General features: G+C 45.4%; 1 protein-coding gene across 30 annotated transcripts in view; it reads right to left on the reverse strand.

Annotated features, from left to right (window-relative positions):
- Positions 1 to 1,008: 1,008 nt before the first annotated feature.
- Positions 1,009 to 20,256, reverse strand: part of MAPK8IP3 (mitogen-activated protein kinase 8 interacting protein 3) — an 83,604-nt gene continuing 64,356 nt past the window's right edge. For 26 of the 30 annotated variants that reach the window (XM_064520638.1, XM_064520636.1, XM_064520625.1 and 23 more), the window contains 17 exons: positions 20,061 to 20,231; positions 18,289 to 18,415; positions 17,324 to 17,419; positions 15,711 to 15,872; positions 14,621 to 14,786; positions 13,983 to 14,168; positions 13,172 to 13,358; positions 12,242 to 12,364; positions 11,882 to 11,962; positions 11,259 to 11,326; positions 9,616 to 9,764; positions 8,571 to 8,742; positions 8,328 to 8,441; positions 6,878 to 6,916; positions 4,769 to 4,948; positions 4,359 to 4,502; positions 1,009 to 3,781 (listed from right to left, as the gene is read on the reverse strand). In XM_064520638.1, the coding sequence (XP_064376708.1) occupies positions 3,660 to 3,781; positions 4,359 to 4,502; positions 4,769 to 4,948; positions 6,878 to 6,916; positions 8,328 to 8,441; positions 8,571 to 8,742; positions 9,616 to 9,764; positions 11,259 to 11,326; positions 11,882 to 11,962; positions 12,242 to 12,364; positions 13,172 to 13,358; positions 13,983 to 14,168; positions 14,621 to 14,786; positions 15,711 to 15,872; positions 17,324 to 17,419; positions 18,289 to 18,415; positions 20,061 to 20,231 (2,287 nt within the window). In that variant the 3' untranslated portion in view covers positions 1,009 to 3,659. The remainder of the gene's footprint in view (positions 3,782 to 4,358; positions 4,503 to 4,768; positions 4,949 to 6,877; positions 6,917 to 8,327; positions 8,442 to 8,570; positions 8,743 to 9,615; positions 9,765 to 11,258; positions 11,327 to 11,881; positions 11,963 to 12,241; positions 12,365 to 13,171; positions 13,359 to 13,982; positions 14,169 to 14,620; positions 14,787 to 15,710; positions 15,873 to 17,323; positions 17,420 to 18,288; positions 18,416 to 20,060; positions 20,232 to 20,256) is intronic. The other 4 variants (XM_064520620.1, XM_064520639.1, XM_064520640.1 and 1 more) reach the window with 2 other exon arrangements.

A 20,256-nucleotide genomic window follows, 5' to 3' on the forward strand; every position in this document is an offset into this window, starting at 1 on the left:
ACCCTGGGCACTGGTCAGCTGGTGCCCTCAGGGCTCTGACACCTGCAGGCTCTTAGCACCGAGCCCTGGGATGTCCCAAGAGCCCCATCTTTGATCTTGGCGGTTCCCTTGTGGGACACACTTCCGTAAAGCCGCAGAGCCCCAGTTTGTCATGTTTGCCTACAGCTCCAAATACATTACAGAGTCAGTTTGGTCCTGTAACACTTAGCTGTTTGCGCTTTTTTTTTTTTTTTTTTTTTAAATAATTAACATTGGACTCTTCCCCCTGGTTATTCTCTGCAGGGATTGGGAGAGTGGAGGGGATGGTGGCCAACTTGGCCAGCGCTGGCTGAGTGGTGCATTAAAAGGGATGTGAGCTGAGCACTCTGTTCTCAAAGCTGCCGCACTGAATGACACTGATACTGCGATGTGCTGCTAGCTGCAATTTTCCTCGCGCGCCCTAGGGATGCACAGGCAACGCACCTAATGAGGAAGCAGCCGCGGCTTGTCAAAACCTTAAAATCATTTAGGAAGCTAATGGCAAGGGAACCTGCTTGCTGCAACTCATTTTAAACCCTGACAATTGGCAACGCTGCTATTTATAGCCTTATTCACAATAATTTTCACTACTTTCCTGTTGCCTCTTATCTATTATTGCTGCGTACACTCCTTAATTAACTTCTATAGAACAGGTATGAACTTGTCTAAATGCTACCGGGACTAAGAGGAAGAGACGAGCGGAGGGACTCGGCCTCCTGAAGGCAGGATTGCTGAGCGTCATTGATCCGTATGAGCCCTGTCCAGTACCACCCAGTATTGACAGGGGACAGTGGCAACTCGAGCTCTGAAAGCTGAGACTCCTGTGTTGACCCTGGTGCCTCATCTGAAGAGGACCTCTCACCAAGGACAGCTGCAGATAGCCAGTAGCTAAACAGCGACCATTTGAGCTGCCATGCCAACCCTTTTAAAAGCCTCGCTACAGGCTGAGCAGAAAGCCCAGTGCCCGAAACACAACACGCTGGCACTTGCTGATGTTAACACATTTATTACATACAGAACAGATATGGTTCATCGTTTGATAGCATAGGGGACGAAGCATGGGAACGTATTCATACAGCAGTCTCTTTACAGAATGCCATCTTCTGACCAAACAGCGGAGTTTACAGGCCTTAAGACACTTTTTAAAATCCTTTTGTAACATACAAGATACTTTACATACATCACAGTGGAGATATGACAGGGAAGTGTGTTGAAGCCAGTCAGCTCATCACCTTGCTGCCCAGTAGCCACCAAATGCAGAGAGGAGTGTGACAGCAGAGGCTGGTTTTACTTAGCTGTAGCTGCCCCCTTTTAAACATGTGCTTCTCTTGGAGGAAAATACGCGTCAAACTGGAAAGGAACCTGTTGGTAGAGGCCTCAGACCTATTTCCTTATGTCGCCAAGGACTGGTGGGTAACAGGTGGCAGGTAGCATCACTGTGACTGCTAAAACCAGATACAGAACAAACAGTAAGAGGTAACAGTACTGCACTTCTGTATTTTCACATGGAAAGTTCTATAGAGCTAAAGAATGGGACCTACTAGGGCTTTTTTCCCCTTAAATTAGTCCAAATTATGAAGTTTACTTGGTATGAACTAACTGTTAGATGTTTGTGGAATCTGCTCTCTAAACGTCTATCTTCTTGTCAACCTTTCTGCACTCTGCGTTGCAACTCAGAGCGCCCGGCCTAGCAGAAAGCCTTTCAGGAAAGCGGTGGCAGCAGAACAAGCCTGGCCCGGTCAGCAGCGCCCAGCAAAGTGTCCCCGGAGGTCCCCACTGCACACAAGCGGGCTGCTCAAAAAAATCCCTCGGCCAAACAGCAGCCACAGAGCCTGGCGTGCTGGTGGCTGGAGGACACCCGTGCTGCTGGTCAGCTACCTCGCTCTACGAGGAGTGGTGTGAGCGCGCGGGTAAGCCAGCACTGCGCAAGGCAACACTGCCCCCACGGATTTGGTGGCTGAGGCCTCTGTTCTCTGGATACCTACCTTTGCCTCCTTGGAGATGACATGTGCGCCCCAGCCTTCCTCTGAACAAGACCACCAGCATCCCCAAATCCACCGCTAACACCTGCTGCTCACTCTAGTCCTGCACGTCCAGAAGGCCGTGCTCTGGGGAAGCAGCGCCTGCCCTTCTGGGGACAGGCCTGTTTCCACTGTCAGAAAGTGCAGTGCACCTTGGACAAACGGTTGCCTCTGTATCTGGAGCTAGCACGGTAGCCTAAAACTGCTCCTGCTGGCCCCACTTCTTGCTGCTTCTCCTGCCAGCAGGACACATTCCTGCAAGCCCACAGCACTGCTCACACAAGTAGGGCAGGCAGCATTCCTCTCAGGGGTCGTCATTCTTTTCAGGAGTCTGACATTTCCAGCTTTTCGACCTATTCAGTAGCAAGGCCAGCCAGTGCTTGTCACGTTAGGTAAAGAGGTCAGGAGATCTGGCCTCATGTCTTTTCATGTCACCTCAGGCAAGACACAGCCTTTCTATACCCTGACTGCACCTACACAGCCCTTCCTAACCTCACAGCCTCGGTGTGAAGGAAAACAAGACATCTCCTCCACGCCGAGCACCAGCAGTTCCCAGAAGGGGACGCATCCTTACGAGTCAAAGTAACTTCACCGCGTTAACAGAGAACCACAGCTCATCAATGTATCCTGCCCTCACCTGCATTTTAAAAGCCAACAAATACTATCCAGAGCCAGCTTTCTCACTGAACTTTTCAGGCTCATAAAAAGAATGAACTCAAGAGTCGTTCCCTACCTGGCATTTTTGTAAGGGGGAGTTAAAAGCATTGCTGACTCTTCTTTTCTCTAAGGTCCCAGTACTTTTTTGCTACTGCAGATCCCAAAGCCCTCGGGGCCTCTGCCATAAAACACCCATCTTTCATCCGACCCTACCGACCAGCCCTCCCTGGACACGCAGTCACCCAGAACACTTCTGCTAAGACAGCAGCAGCAGCAGCAGAAGAGGGAGACCTTCCGTTGGCGTGGACAGAGAATGTGTTCCCCACAGTAACTGTTCATGACCCTGTTACCCTCTCCAGCCAAACAGCAGAAGTAATTCTGAAACCTCGACACTCCTTTCTGTTGAAGGTTCCTGGCTTGGGCTTGGTCCTGGCTGCTCTCAGTCCGTGGGATATTATTCTGTGCTGAGGTGTACCCTATGCAGAGTGGGTAAGGTGGAAATTCCACTGGTGAACCGGAAAGGGTTTCTTTCGAGGTGCTGGAGAGTTGTGATTCACCGTTGCTGCTTCGGTGGGGGACGCTGGGGTGACGTCCTGCTTCTCATGCAGGTGGGAGTGAGGCAACCTGCCGGAGAACCTGCGCCACCTACCCAGCTCCCGGGCCCTGGGCAGAGGGTTTGCACCGTTCTGGCTCCAAGCTTCACTTCATCGATGAGCTGCCATTTCTCTCCTTGTAGACGCCAGCTCCAGAGCAGAACAATAATCCAACCACGCAGAAAGCGCACAGGCCCAAGATGAAAGCTGCAAGTTCAGAGGTTAGAAGGGGGTCACAGTCCAAGGCAGGAGCCGTTGCAGTTGTCTGGGGTCGGTTTCCAGCAGTAGGTATAATGCAGGAGTTCTGTATGTACATCTTGGCATTCAGGTGGGAGGAGGGAGACTTACATTGGTAGGAAAGGAAAAATTCTCACTCAGGGATATATGATACTTGCCACACAATAATGTGGCTCCTTTCAGCCTTGGAAAGTACTGGCTTCACCTGGGCGGCATCTCCTGCATTCTCCTCCGTCTCATCATCTTCTCCATCCCCTGAAGAGAGAGAGAACAGAGTAAAGAAAGCAGGAAAGAAAACCCAAAGTTACACTGCCTTGGAATCCTTCACAAGAAGCTAACTTCCCTGCTACCTGATCTCTGCAGCCTGATCACAAACAGCACGAGCCGAAACCTCCCTTTATGCCTGGAGGAGCTCTACAGCCGCACGGTGCTTTTCTGAAGCAAGCCTGTATAAATGGAACAAATTATCTCCAGGAGTAGGCAAACCCACCACTCTTCAGTTTGGGGAAGCCAATGTTTATGGCACAGAACACCCTAGAGTAGCACAAGTGACCACAGCAGGACAGCAGCGTTTGGAGCTGTTGGTACAGCATTTTATTCTTTTCAGAGCCATTATTGCAGCCTGTGTGGCAGTGCAGGCACAGACAGGAGCAGAGTTTGGCAGCCTTATGTTGTGCAAGGAAACGCCTGCTCTCTGCCCCGGCAGCAGGATGCAGGAGAAGCAAGCAGCCTCGCTTTTCAGACTTCTCTCCCCGCAGCGGTGTTCCCTCTCTCCAGGGCCGTGGCCCTGCACCGCCTCCTGTCCCAGATGCCTCCCACCACAGGCACTCACCAATCCGGAAATCGATGTACCCTTCTCCTCCGCTCAGCACCAGGACGTTCTTCAGCTTCTGCCCCTCCGTCTCGGTGGCTGCGGTGCTGGGGTTCTCCGAGGGGCTATCCAACACGCTCCCGTTCAGCGTCGCTAGAACATTGCCTGGAGGAGGAGGGAGGTGCTGTCAGTGCCGTCGCTCAACCCCCATGCACTTAGCACAGTTACACAGACACCACTAGACAGGTCAGTCCCTTCTGCTGGTGAAATCTGGAAGACGACAGTCTGAACTACCAGTGTCTGAGCCACAGTGATCTGTGGGGGATTGAAATGATGCTGACAGCCTTCTGCTGCCGAGCAGCTCCAGCTCCTGCCACTGAACAGACCGCGGTACAAGACTCCACACGAGGAAGGGATGTGCTCATCCTTACCAGGCACGGAAACGAAGAACTTGACAGCATCACGGTGGCCATGGAAACAGAGCTGTGCCTGAGCCATGGAGCAATAGGGAATGAAACTGCTGGCAGATTTGTCACTGTTGTCATCGCCATACACGTGGATGACTCCACCAGAGCGGCTGCCCTCTCCAGAGGTGGGTGAGGTTTTGTTGGCTGAGAACAGGGAGGAGGAACATTGTAAGTGACAGTTTTGGTCCCATTTACAGAAAGGACTTGATCAAAGAGAACATTCATGAGACATGAAGGAAAACCTTTAAAGGTGCAGGTCTCTAAAGGTCTTGCGTAAGGGATGTGATACAGGAGACGACACTAGGCTATACAGTCCCTCTCCCTGCTGGGTTGGGTAACACCCACTCATCATAACAAACTACATTTCTCATCAGATTTAATATTTGGCTACTAATGAGGTACACATCCCTGGAGGTGGCGGGCAAGAATGGCCCTAGAGCACACCAGACACAAGGTCTCTAGGTTGTCCCAGGAAAGGCCTCTTCTGCCAGCAATTCTGTCCAACCTTCAGAAGTTACTTACTGCCCTAGGGATTGACCTTGGTCTTTCATACTCAGTGGGGTAACCAAAGGTGTTCACTGCCCCCATGACACATTAAGGGCTTTTGTCCTTCATGCACTTGGAGAATTACTGCTATTTTCTGGATCAGTAAAGCTGCTCAGTTTCCAAGTCAAGTCCTTTGCTAATGCCAAACTATTGGCACGCAGGTTTCTGAAAGCCATCTCTGTGGCTGGGAAAGGCCTCTCACTCCAGTAAATGTCACAGCTCTGGATGGAGCAGTGGTCCTTCCTCAGTCCTCGATTTAGCCCTGATACCAGAAGATGAGCTACTCAAGCAATGAGTACTCAAATACTCAAGCATCTCCTGAAAGATGTTCACCATCCACAACTTTCAGGGATTTCAGGTTAAGCTCAGGGGCCTGCACCTTTCAGGTCCAGGCACCAACAACATGAATTCTTCCACTCACCAGGGAACAGAGACAAGAGTTTAGGGCTCAAAATAGGAGATGCTTTCCTTTCACATGCACCCACATCAGTAAAAGAAGTACTATTAAAATTGCAAGGCCTTCACTTTTTGTTTACTTCTAGAGAGAACTAAATTGCTTGCTTAATTGACAGTAATTCTGTATTTTGACATGGGCTGGATTTCAGTTACTAAGTGCCTCAGAAACAAAGACGACTGACTTAGCAGGCTCAAGCCAGGATGCTGAGACAATGTACAAATATTTGGATGGAAGAATGAGAGTCAGTGTGTGCAAAGGGAAGATCCCCAAAACAAAAGCTTTCTGCACCTTCGTGCTTTGGTTTGCTGTGAGCAGCTACGCTTGGATGTTCTCATCTGACTGTGAGATAGGGCTGGTACTAGCAGTTCGGTCTTCTAGCTCAGTATCTTGCTTCTAACAGTGACCAGCATTAGAAGCTTGAAAAGGAGGAGACACATGCTGACAATGCTGCTGGACAGCCACGGAAATGTCTTCCAGTGAGAAAAAATACCTGACCGTGGAGAGGCTGCGGTAAGCCTAAGCATAAATTTGAACAGTGAACTTAGACCCTGCCTTAACCAGCACAAAAGCAAGCAATTCTTAATATTTTTCAAAGAAGTCCCTCTTGTTAAAAGTCTTGGTTGACTATCTGCAGCTGGGAGGTGCCACAGCAGCTACTGTCACTGGCCTGGAAACCTAATGGCAGAAGCACCCTTGGAAGAGCCAGTGGACAGTCTACCCCCGCTTCCTGGAAATAGCTGACTGAAGAAAGCTTTACAGCATAGATAGAGCTAGTCCCCATCCAAAACCTGGCCTACCAGAACAAGGGAACTACTGAGGAAGAGTAAAGTACTGTAGCTACACAAAATAGATGTGATGGCTGATGACATGGATGCAAATGCTTTTAGCCATGGGGAATGAGGATATTTTCACTGTTCCATCTGGTCTCTTTTCTGCAACTTAAAATGAGAGAGTGACAAGGGAAATGGCTGGAGAGAACTGAATGGCAGGATGGAAGGGTGGAAAAGTGACTGTAAAGGTCAATGGGTGCAAAAGGAGTGAGAGCTGAAGGAAGGAGGCAATGGACTTACCCCGGAGCCCAAGGAGTTGGCCTCGGTGGAGGACTACAGCTAGGCACAGGCAAGGAGTGGGAACACAGAGGGGCACGGGAAGAGATAGGCAGGATGGGAGAGAAGAAAAAGGTGATTACTGGGAGAAAAATCAGGGAGCAACAGAAATGTATAAACCTAGCAAAACCGCAACAGGAGCTATAGGCTCAGGATCAGTTTATACCAACACTACTCTTGCTCATCTTACTCTTATCTTACAAGGACAGATGCAGTATCTGAGACAGGAGAGGGTCCATGGTCACAAAGATCCATTGCTAAAATTCCTAGTGAAAGCCTACCGCATCCCAACCACATTTTTACAGAAGCCCCTAAGGATAATGCAACTGATTTACAGCTGGGAACAAGCATAACTCAGAATTATGACAGCAGCCTCAAGAAAGATTGGGCTTTAAAACAGGGATTCAGAAGTGAGACTACAAGGCAGATGACTGTGTCACTGACTTCCTGGTGTCAGCACTGGTGATCTCCAGCTCCACTAGCTTGGGAGGAGACAATTTCAGCGCCCACTTCCAGGACGATTATAACAGGTTTGTTCCCCTTACACAGCACTCATTTGCTTCTCAGCTTTCTTGCCAGCAGTGCTGGAAAAATGGAAATTGGCTGCTTTCTAGTGAAAGCAACTGCAGTCAGATAGCCTGAAATCATACTCCCTTCAGTAAACTCTGAAACAAACCTTCTGCAAAGGAAAACTAGATTCTGACTGGCAGGTACAGAACAAGATTACTGAGAGCTTCAGTTAACCTTCCTGCTGTAGGGACTTGCCTGTTAACTACCACTGCTAGGTCTCCTCACCAGGTCAGATTTAGCTCCATACTGATTTCTACTTGACTGATAAAAACTGAGCCCTAATTTGACTAAATGGAGCTTTCCTAAGTTCAGTGCCTGAAAAATACTGTCACAGAGATGTTTAGATGTCTATGTCAACACAAAATTCCCCCAGAGGTCTTCCTGGTGATTCCTCATCCCATAACCTCCTTTTGGAGACTTGCCACTATTCCCAAAGCTTTATTTCTCCTGTTTCCCAGCAGCTATAGAGTTAGTTCACATCTGTTTGCCCTGTCAAGGTCACACTCAAGAGAAGATTTTATAGATGGTAGAGGTGTCATCGGTCCCCTGAAGAGGAAACAGCTTCAACTGAACTGAAAGGGACAGTAACAATTATCTATTTGGTTTTAGGCAGGTTGAATCTATTCAACTCAATATTTAACCCCATAATTAAGGAAGTTTGGGGTCACTCATAGTCAGGGCTCTTCTCTCCAAACGTTGCTATGATCAAAATATCACAGGTTCAGAGTAAAAGTGTCTGGAAAGCATTAGCCTGCAAGAGCCATCTGCCACACTGCATCAATAACAAACAAAAGCACTGTTATCTGGGGGGATCACAGAAGAATCTCTGATAAATGTCACTTACTCTCTGTCAACGGGATGGAGATGACGACACCGTTCCCTGTCCCTACCCAGAGGCGGTTGCCAGCAATGAGCAGGGCTGTAATCCGTACAAATGAGAAGCCCAGCTTTCCGGTGCCTAGTAAGCATGCACGAGAATTGGAGAGTCAGTTAAAAGTATATGACTGCAATGCCTGCTAACGAACATTGACATCTCTCTGGCCACAGTAAGCAACAGATCACTTACTGACAGTCACTACTGCCTCACCTAGCATCTTGCTGACGTAAGGCTCGATGTCGACATCCTGTAGATGTTGATGGCTGTGGGCATGGTAGAGCCTCAGAGTGGAGTCCAGGCGGATGGAAACCCATACTCCATCTCCAATCCATGCCAGCTGCCGCACCTGGCTCTCCCGCCGAGGGTGAGCATCAAAGGATTTCTGAAATGCCAAACAGGTGAACCAACGTGAGTTCATGAATGGTCTACAATTATCTAGACATATACTCTGTTTTGCTCAGCTGAGGTCACTTGTTTGGGTTTCAAAGTTTTTGGAGCAAATGTATTAATTCCTGGCTGACCTCAGAAGTTCACAATAGTATGAAGAAAATCCCTTGCTTGAAGTGATGTGTTGCACAGCTGCTCCATAGACAGAACTCTTACAGTCTTTACAGACTGCTTCAGAAAGAAGAAAATATAGGAATCAAGAGCTTACAAGGTGACTAGTAGAAAAAGAAAATACACAGCTCTGGTATGAAGTCTGCGGATCAGCAAACTGCCTTGGCATTTCGATTTGAACTTCAGATTCAGCATTTCTTCTCCCTTTGATTAGAGTTACTCAAAGCACTGTTATCCAGCTTTGTACCTACACCACGGTACTGAATAAATATTTCTGCAAAAAGGCTTTAACCTTCCTTTTTTCCCTTGGGCAAGTGGGATCATTGGGGCTTGCTAAGTGTACTCTTCCTGTTGTGCCACAGCGCCTACAGATGAGGGAGTCTTAGACCTTATATGAAGGGCAGCTGTAGAGCACAGATGAACATTGTGCAACACATGGACTTACAGCCTCACTAGTAATGGTACAGGGAGTGCTCAGCTCAGACTGATCTAAGGATTTAAGCTTTGCAAAGGGAAGAAGGAATAAGTGCCCCTCTGGCAGACTGGGTCATGAGATGACCCAGACTGACAGTTCTGGTCCTACAGTCAGCAATAACAACACAGAGGTTCTGCATTTCCATACGCTGCTGCAGAAAACAGCTAGAAGTAAATACAACATCATGTATGTGCGTGCATACACGCACAGTTGTTCTCTTACCTCAATCTGCATCGTCTTAGGTTGGATGACATGGATTTTGTTCTTGTAGCCACACCAGACTCTGTCATACACAACAGCCATGCAGCGGATGGAATGGTGAGTGTGACCGAGGTCCATTAGGTGGTAATTGCTGAGATCCCACTGACCATCTAAGGCAAAAAACATGTTGGGGAAAGATGCACTGGATCCTTCATGAGATGTCAGTATAAACAGAACCATCTGTCTTCCCATTTATACCAAGTTATACAAGCTTAGCTAATACTCAAGCACATTTTGCTTCTGTCTGTGAATTTCCCATGAATCCATAACACTACCTGGGGCAAAACCTTATACTTACCATACACATGACAATAAAGCTTAGTTTGGTGGGCTGAAAGCTCTCCAAATCAGGCTAATTTAAACATCCTTTTATTGTAATGAAAGGAACAGGTTTCCCTAACAAGTATGACAAAACCAACAGGGGAAGAAAAAAGACAGCCTAAGACAACTACGTGGAAGCTTATAAGGAAATGAACCTTACAATCCTTACTGCGAGGTTTTCTCATATTAAAGGCAAACAACATCATCTCCCCAAAGCGATGGAACCAGGATGAAGAATCAGACCTCCTTTCTCTAGGTCTTATTTTCTAACTATCAGACAGATGCCATGTCTCTGCAGACAGGTGGCTTCTATATCATGAAAATTATCATATTTCTGATGATGTGATTTCTGTCCATGTGAACGGTCAGGCTTGAATTCAATGACAAAAGCTGAATCAAAAAAGAGATTACACAAAACCAGAAATCTCTGTATTCCAGTCTGCTGGATAAACCGCTATTCTGATTATACTTAGAGACATCAAGGAATGACTAAGAAATAAGTTCTTAATATGCAAATATTAGTCACAGTTAGCAACTTCCCACAAGCTCTACAGTATGAATACAGCTTGTAACTGCCGAGGTTATAAGGAAAAAATCTGCACTAGTGAAGAGGACAAGAAATACCGAATTCAAAGTTATACTGAAATTACAAGATTAAGTCATGACAGATTACTTAGACATCTCTTTTTCACAGCAAGAAATCTTGGCCAAGTGCAATGTGAGGGTTCTGTCTACTTGTCTGGGATTTCCAGACTTCCTGAAATCTTAGCTACATCTGCTGCATATGTGCAGATCGACTCCACCACTAATACAGACTCCAGCTTCTCTGGAAAGCCACAGGCCTATTTCATTTGCACTGTGCAGATGATCTGTTCAGGTACCATATATCTCAGTTGTTTGCAGCTCCCTGTGCATGCACTGTACCATTGATCTGTGATGATCGTCGACATAGCCCAAATGCATCAAACTTATCAGATACGCCCCAAATAACTGTACAGCATATTTGTTTCGTGGCAAATACTTCCTAGAAGTGTCACATTCACTCTGCATATGCTATAAAGTACATATACACATATTCTTGACCAGGAAATCCCATGAAATGGTGTAAAAATACGCCTACAGTGTTTTAGGGTAAGGTTTACGTGTGTATAATAGCTACTCATTTTAAGCATGGTATTTGTATTCAGGCGAGCTGGCACCTTTCTTCCTCGACTCAGTATAGCGTTTAAACCCTTGTCACACTTTCTGCCAGCTTGTTTTTCTCTTATCGAGTTGATTCTTACCCTCTCCTCGGTGGAATATGGCTAGTGTTCCATCAGCCAGAGCAACAAGGACCCTTCCTTTCACATGCCTGAAATCACAGAAAAGTAAATACTTATAAAAGTCTGTGGAAGTAAGGGACTTAACAAATCCCTTCTGACATCCATGCAAATCACCTTTATGTTCTCACTACAATTCCTGTTCAGTTTAGCCCTTGAAGGAACATCCTGTAAGGGTCTATGGGTTATACCTTTTTTATCTTCTGTGTAATAAGAACATAATCCATCAATTTCTTGTTAAATTTATCTTCTCCTTCACACTATGAACTCCATCAATTTCAACAAATTCCACCTAACTTACAGCCTTGTGAAATTTTGCCTTTCTCCTCTACACTTATTTTCTCCCAGAAGTGCTAATCTCGTCTAGTACCTTATTCACTGAACCGGGTCAGGTCTGCAATTGAGAGAAAGCCGTTCAGTACAAAGCTTCCTAATCAATCAAAAGCTTGGGAAACCTTTCCTCACAAACCAGTGCCTTAGGAGGGCAAGAAGAAAGATGACTGACACAGAAGTGCCACCCTCACCAAAGAAGTGATCGCACAGGCACTGAACCTCATCCCTGAGTGTCCCTCAGTGTGCACACTTACACTAGGCTAAGTACAGAATCCTTCAGCTTTATCGAGTGCAGACACTTCTTCCAGTTGGATACAGCAGAGTGCACATAAAGCCTGCAAGAAAGGACAAATCAGGGAGCGTTAGCAGCAAGGCCTCACACCTTCTGCCTGATGGAGCTTGAATTATTTTTTTTCTGGTAAGAAAGGAACGCACAAAGTGAGATTAAATCATGGTGTCCAAGATGAGCTGAGGGCTCAGAACAAGGATGAGTGATAAGTGACGCTTACCTACTCCAGAAATGTAAAATGAACTAGAGGTGTGAGGACTTGGAAAGTGGATCCCAGAGGACATTCAAGGTGACAGAGAGTTCTGCCAGCTCCCGGGGAACCTACCAGCCATTCTGTGCTCCCAGCCACATGGTGGGGGCAGCACTGGTGCAAGTCCCAGCGGCATCTCCATTCAATTCCTGATCTGTCAAGGCTGTGCTTGACTCTGTCTTCTGCTGCCCATTCTCACTGAAGAGAGAAAAGAACATTTTTGGATGCTTTTATTAATAGCAGTGCAAAGAATTCCCATTTATGCTCACAGTCTGGCACTGCACAAGTAGATACGGACACTGCATACACAGATAGCTTCCTTCTCTTCAGAGTTTTTTAACTGCTTGACTCCTGAATCTGCAATTTGTAAAATTTTCTTTTCCCCCCACAAAACAATTAGAAAGTACTTCCTAGTTATATAAGCAAATTTAATGTTTGGCAGTACCATTATACAAACAGTATTTTCTCTGTTCATTTCCAACCTCAAAGAATACTGGACTAATGTATAGCATTTGCTTTTTTAAAAGCAATTTCTATCCAAGATTTCCACCTTGCTTGCTTGGTACTCCCAGCTCCCCAGCCCATCACTTCAGTCTCATTTGTCTAAGACTTTTTGGGTAGAGAATGTGCTTTCTTCATTATCTTTACAACACATTAGCGGTACTACTAGAATAAATTTACACATGAATCGATAAGCTGCTCTGGTAGGAACGTTAAATGCAGTGTACTTTGCAAGATCTGTCTCAACAGCAGGTCTAAATTCACACTGCGAGATCAAATATTTGCTCTTAAAAAGCTGCAACACAGTCTGCTGCAAGCTGAACCATGTTTATTTTCGTTTTATTTCTTCCTCTCCCTATCATCCCATCTGTAATACTCTGTGGGCACAAACATGAAAAGAGTTGGGACACTTTGTGAAAATCAGAAAATCAGGCTGGTTCTCTTAACTGACAGTTTATGCAAACAGAGCAGATAAATAACTAAACTGGCACACGGGCAGCCTACCTGCTCTGCCTAAGAGGTGCCTGAGGAGGGACTGGATCTGTAAACACGTGCTCTGTGAGCGGCCCAGGCCGGACCTGAGCAGATTCTGTCTCACTTGTACCATTCTCTGGTACCTCGGTAGCTTCCGTCGCCTCCTCAGTAGACTGGGACTGGTTGATCTTCCCATTGCAGACAGCAGCCACTTCACCTAAAAAAGAAGGAACATTGTGAGATGTACAACAGGCTGGGGACTGAGATGGAAGTTAGCTATACAGAAACCTGGCTTTCAATTTTTAACTTCTCCTTCCTTGCCCGAGACAATCGAGCCCTGAGCCTGCATCACAGACAGCAGTTTATCCAGAGTCTTTTCTGCTCTGAGGAAAACACAGGCTATTTTAAAGTTAGGCACAATCTATGTCTAGCAAAGCATCAGAAGTTCACCAAAGTTGTCCACCGCAGTAGGGAATCAGCAAGAGCATTGTTTATTTTTTCATATAGGCTTAACTGACTTAATGACAAGACATGGTTCAGAGAAGAAAGCAATAAGAACAGAAGCAAATATAGCAGGACAAGCACACATCACCTGTCAAAAGTACTCTGCTCCACCAGCCCCACAACCTAGCTGCAGGATCCAGATCACTCACAGAGGAAAGAAGGGCTCTAAAGGGAAAAGTACCAAAGGGGCTTTGGTGTTCTTGTACTGAGTTAAGAAACTTCTTGAGGTCTATAAAGTTGTTAAATCAGGGTCAGGAGGATGCAGCTGTAAGACCATAAGCTCATATGTGATGAGCTATAACTGGACTACTGTTAAGTTTTATGTCCAGATACTCACTCTGTCCCTTGTCCAGCACAGGTGTGTCACCACGCGAGGAGCAGTTGCTTCGTGGCACGTTGCAACGGGTCGCACAGCCCACCAGAGTGATTCCTGCCAAGACACCATCTGTTCCAGACGACTCTTCAGGATTAACATCTCCCTCCAGAAAGATCTCGCCTGGAGGATAATCACTCTCACTGGCCGCTGAAGGGCAAAGAACAGATTTTCTCCCATAAATCTAGCAGTCACTGCTAATTTAAATGTAGCAGTACTCCTGAGGTAGCCATACAGATGGAAGATGCTGATCCTTGGAGCTCACTAGCCCCAGGGAGGCACCACAGCATCATTCAGTACCATGGCGAGTCCCCTCATCCTAGCCATCAGCATCCAGGCCAGTTACAGAGCCCTCCCAAACCTGGGCAAGGCTTGCTCCCAAGAGCCGTCCTGCACGTGCCGGAGGAACCACTTACTAAAGGCTCAGCAAGATCTCCACACAACAGTCCTACAAGAAGGCAAGATCTGAGTTATGGTCTTGAGGGACATTACTGAACCGAGCAGCTTCCATGGGTTAGTTCTGAAGTGGGGATGCTATTTGTGACTCCTCAGTGGAGTGGGTGACCCTGTGCAGACCGGAGCCGGTGCCGGGCCCCACTTACCAGGGATGCTGGAGATGCAGAGCACGTGAGCATTGCAGACAGTGAACTGGTCCACCACTGTACCAGGCTGATTGGCATCAATGATTACAACTTTACTTGTTGACAGGGTACTGGTGAGGATCCAGACACGACTGGATGTGGCATCCATTTCATGGAGCTCCTTTGCCTTCAGGAGAGCAAACACATGGAAGAATCAGTGCTCCTCTCAGACCAGACTAAGCCAATTAATGCTTGGCAACATTTGTGTATGCAGAGACCACACTGCCAGCTCCGGAGAGCCAAAGTCTCCTCCTAGCTGACAAAAATAAACAATATGAGCAATGCAAATTTCCTTCACATTGCTGCACTTGTATCTGGAACCCCAGCCAGGGGAGTGTGGTCATTAGTTTCTCTTCTAAACTGTCTCATTAATGTCACTGAGCACGTATTTCAGACTGAATACCACGGATCTGGGATACACAAACTACCAGCCTAAGCAAGCTAATTACAGAAACACCATAGGGAAACATTATGATACAGCTGTGAAAAAAAATCCACAAACCGTGAAGGATAGAAAAGTTATATTATCATCTTCAAATGTACAATTTGGTTAAGACTATCTTAAAAAACAGAGCTGGAAGGAATCTCAAGAGCTTCACCTCCTGAACCAAAGGGACTAATGGACTATACTAGATACTGGATCTATGTTCTTCTTAATACAGCTTTTCCTGGTCTTTTTTTTTTTTTTTTTTTTTTTTTTTATTTCCAGAGATGAGGTCTCCACAAGCTTCCTAGCAACTTCATCAAGTTTTTAACTGCCCTTATCATTAGGAAGTTTTTCAAAATTCCAAGCATGTTTCAAAAGCAGAAGTTGGGAGATTTTATTCAAGATGATTCATCCCAGACCACACTGAGAGTTACTGACAGAGCCAGCACACCACAAACCCTCCCCACAGGACAAAGCCTCAGAAATACTGGAACAGTAATAACACTAGGAAAGACTTTACTGAGTTGGTGCGTCATACTGCATTGTATAAAGCTATCATGACAGAGGACATATAAGGGATGGAATAAAAAAACAGTGGAGAAAAAATCAGTTTCCTTTTCTGACCTTCTTCTTTTCAGGAGAGGTATGGTTACTCTTGTTGTTCTCGCCCTCCACTTCCCGGTCACAGGTGAGGGGATCACGTCCAGGATCCAGTTTCTGTCCATTCCCAGATTCCTGCTCAAAAGGTCTCCATCCCGTGAGATTGACTCCAGCTGCACACCACAGCTAAGCAAAGAAACAGAAATCTTAAACTGAGAATTCTGGAGGCTCCAGAACCTTACGAAATTCTGAGACCTTTACAAAGAACTGTCTACACATACCAAACACCTACAAAATTTAGCTGGAAACAATACATCTTGTTGATTTCAACTAGAAGAACAGTCATTTTCATGGGGGGAAGAAAAAGGAGCTCCACTGAAGAAGTGTTAAGTCAATGTCTTATCTGTCAGTCTTTAACAAGTCATAAATTACATGCACGAACCAGAGATTTCCAGGAGAAGAAAGTAGGGGTCATTCCCTAGAGGTCTGACCAACATTTCCCCTCTCAGAAAAACATATTTAGTACAGCTTGGAAATAAACACCCTAATAGCTGTTTCTTTCCCTGCAGTGTTACAGCTTAGCTGAGGATCAACCCAGCAGGGTCTAATGTTCCTGTTCCCTAGTCCCCCTCCTCTCCCAGCCTTGCACTCTTCTGCTTCTCTGCACTCCCCCTTCACCTAGATTTGTCAGATGCTAGAGAGCGATTCAAGGAGCCAAGCCAGCAAAAACTAAACTCCTCCTCCAACAGGAAATCTGCTTGTTTAGATCCCTGCATAACAAATTTACAAGGAACTGATTAGAAGCACACTACATATCTTCTGACAAATAAATTTAGCCAGCCTCCTGTGAGCTATTTTCAGGTAGCTTTTTAGGAGAATGTTGGGAACAGGATGACATAATCACATATTGGATCTGTTCAAAATCATAAGGGGAAATACTGAACAGAGTATTATCCACAGATTACACCAATCTTCTAGAAACAACTAACGACAAAAGAATATTTTTGTGACTTACACATTAGAATGAAGTCTAAAAATCAACTCTGAATCTTAGCAAAGTTAATGACAGACTATGTATTTGAAAACAGACACATGACCATCTATTCCCAAGTGCAATTCTGTTGAAAATGTCAGCTTTAGCTCTAGTACTGATAGACACAACTACACAAAAATCCACAGACTTCTGCTCTAGATAATTCGGTTCTGTTACTACTGATTCCTGATCAACAGCGAAATCCAAAAGAAGGGCGATGAAGTATGTTTTAGCTTTCATCTGCTCCTTTTCACCAGTTTTCATACTGTTTTGTACTATACTTTAAGGATTCCTAACAAGCTTTATAAGCCTAAGATGTTGCTGATATTATATAAAAGAAGCCTCAAAAAAGCAAAAGATGTAAGACAGAAGCAGGGGACCCTGCAACAAGAATCAGCTGAGAATTATGTTCTTACAGAGAGAGGCATTTCTACCTACATGTACTAGAAACAACCATTCCAAAAAATGGAAGAGGAGGATGGGATTTGGAATGTATCGTGTAAAAAATGTAGATTGTTGTAAAAATTGCATATTTCATGATGACAAATCCTCACTTTTTCTGTGCTCCCTTTCTGGATTGGAATGATACGCAGAGACAACGTACCTTCATGGTTGGGTCCTTCTCTACTAGTGGGCGACAATATACAGGCACAGGGACATTTTTCATGCGAGTGTCTTCCTGGCCACCATTGGGACTCAGCTGTGGGAGAAGAGAAGAAGGAAAAGACAGTACAAGAGTGTACACACCAGGCTACCGCAACAGAGATGCGACCAATAGGGCAGAATGAAGCTTCTTAGCCTCAGAGATGGAGTGCCAATGGCAGCTGATGCTTCATCTGACATCTTGTGTGAAACGGAGTGCGTAAAGGGATGGGACCAGCCTACCTGAGACTGTCTCTTTCACTATAATAGGTTGCCCCAATTACGGTTAGCAGAGGCTACATCCTGTACTACTAGCAGAAGAAGTGTGGTTAAGGGATGTCCCCTGCATGGAAGCCGGAACACTGGCATTCCCTTCCATCACAACCTGAAACCGCCTGGGCACTCCTCCACTTTCAAGCCACAGTGAAAAACTCATTCCTTTCAGGTGACCTTTCACCAGAGGTAAATAAGCCACAGGCCAATGAATGAGGCTGATGACATCCGATTTTGTGCACTGCTGGGGAGAAGGGGGAGCAAATTCCACTCAAATTGGTTTTTATAATACTAAACGATTGGAAAAGTTCTTATAGTACAAATAAAATATCCAATGTGCAAGCTCAGGTGTAACAACAAAAGAAATAAAAACAAATACTAGACTTTGGATGAAGAAGGTTAATTCCTGTTGTTTCAGGCTAGGTTCTTTCAGCGCCTTTCACACAAAAGAATGTCCCTTCTAAGACTTAGGTGGAGGTACAAAAAAGACAAATTTAATCTATGCCTACAATTATCATACAGATAAAACATGCATATCATACATCGAACTGGAATATCTAACAACTAAGGCTACAGAATTAGATCTTCACTGATGTCACTGTGAGTAAGATGACATGTTCTCTCCCCTCAGCCTCTCAGGAGAGTGGTCCCTACCTGCTTGTACTTGGCAGGAAGACTCCAGCCACAGGCTTGCAATCGCCCATCGTCGTTCCTCACGTGCTCCCGGACCTGGCGGTACTGCTCCCGCTTCTGTTCGCGACGTGCTGATGATGTACAGTCACTGAGGAGAGAAGCAACAGTGTTACTTCTCAATCTATGTTTAAAAACAGAGGCAGGAGGTCAAGGATGCGTTGCCATAGCAGGGAGAAGAAAAAATGGACAAGAAGTCAAAGAATACAAAGCAAAACAAATCCATCTTTGCGCAAGCAGAAAAGGAGATGCAGGAAATCAGAGACACAAAAACTCCATTAAGAAGTGTACCTAGGCAACCCTAACCTCTAATTCCTGTTACCTGGACAATTGTCATCTCCACTTCAGTATTCCAAGAGCCCTTCAGAAACAGGCAATCAACCTTCAAGATGATGACCATCTATAAGATCATACCAATTTTTGCTCAGCTGTTTCAGTTTACTGATCTAATGTCTCCATCAGGAAGGCATTCTGAGTTCTTCCATTTTTCATTATAGTCAACTCTTTATTTTTTTGTCCATTTTAAAGTTTTCTCTGCTGACAAGGAAAACATGCACTAACTGTACTGGTTTCAACAGAATGACTCCAGCTTTGCACTGGCAAAGCTAAGAAGAGAATCAATTTGTGAGCTCTTAGGATATGTTTTACTATAAACAAAGGATGTTTGAATGTCAGTTCCAGCTCTCAGTAGGTTTTTAAAATATCACTCCAAGGTACAAACAACATCAGCAAAAAATCCAAGCCAAAACAAAAAACCCTCTACATATATATATAATGACATACCTACTTAAAACAAAAATAAACCCCCACTAAAACAAAACAGTTCCTTGAACATGCTTCCTCCCCTGGGGAGAGGATGAGAGAACAAACAGCTTCTGACAGTGGTTAGCTACATTATTTAATGCACTACTGGAAAGCACTCAGACACCACGTGGTAACTCTGATATTGTAACCAGAATTGCACCGAACGGAATAAAAGCAGTGGGTATCTACAAAATACAAATTCACTCTCTAAAAAAAACCTGTCCACCCAACCCAGTGCCTTTCCAACAAACTTCACCACCACATTCTCCAAAGTCCTTCCACAAAAACAGATCACAAACTAAACAGTAAAACCTCGTAATGGTAAGATGCACACATTTTAAAGTCAAGTAAAGGAGAAAATAGCTTTTCCACTTTTATCAGAGGCATAAAAGAAAGGGAGAGGACTCTGCAGTAGCAATATTTAGAAGCTCTTCTTCTGCATAGTTAGGGTTAAACCCAAATATTATAACCTAAACATGCTGTTGAGAAAACCTTTGTCTTCACCTAAATTCTTTGTCAACTGAGTTGGGCAAAGATAATTCCTCCTGCTATCCCAGTGCTGCCACCATGCTCTGCCACAAAAGCACTTCTTCATTCTCTCACACAGCCTCCAAACATGAGAGCAAAACTCATGTCGAGGCCAGCTCGGAGGCCTACAGTGGTCCCTGCTGAAATGAATCATCATGGCCTAGAAAGCCTGAGAAAGCAATGGTAATCGTATGCTTGGGAGCACAAAGTTACTGCCAATTTGCTGAGCCCGTCCATGTGGCAACTGATGAGTGAAAGGTCAAGCGGATAAACACAAGAGACAGAAACTTATTAATGCCACTTGGACTTTTTTCAGTGGAAAACAGCTTATTTAAAAAAAAAAGCTGGCTACTATTTGGCAGAGCTGCCAGGAGATCTGGCTTTGCACATAGCACACGACTCACTCTTCAGGGAAGAATTCAAGAGTGCGGCTGCCGGAGGAGATCTGGCACATGGTGTGACTGCGACGTTGGCTGAATCCTGCTGTTGTTGGAGACTTGTAGTGGATGTTCACCGATGGGTAGGTCCTCTTTGCTGGTGGAGGACTTGAGGACGAGCTGAACAGACGGCTGAAGCTAGGGACAAGAAAAGCCAACAAAT

Source organism: Dromaius novaehollandiae, chromosome 14 (assembly GCF_036370855.1).
Source record: "Dromaius novaehollandiae isolate bDroNov1 chromosome 14, bDroNov1.hap1, whole genome shotgun sequence".
Classification (NCBI taxonomy): Eukaryota; Metazoa; Chordata; class Aves; order Casuariiformes; family Dromaiidae; genus Dromaius; species Dromaius novaehollandiae.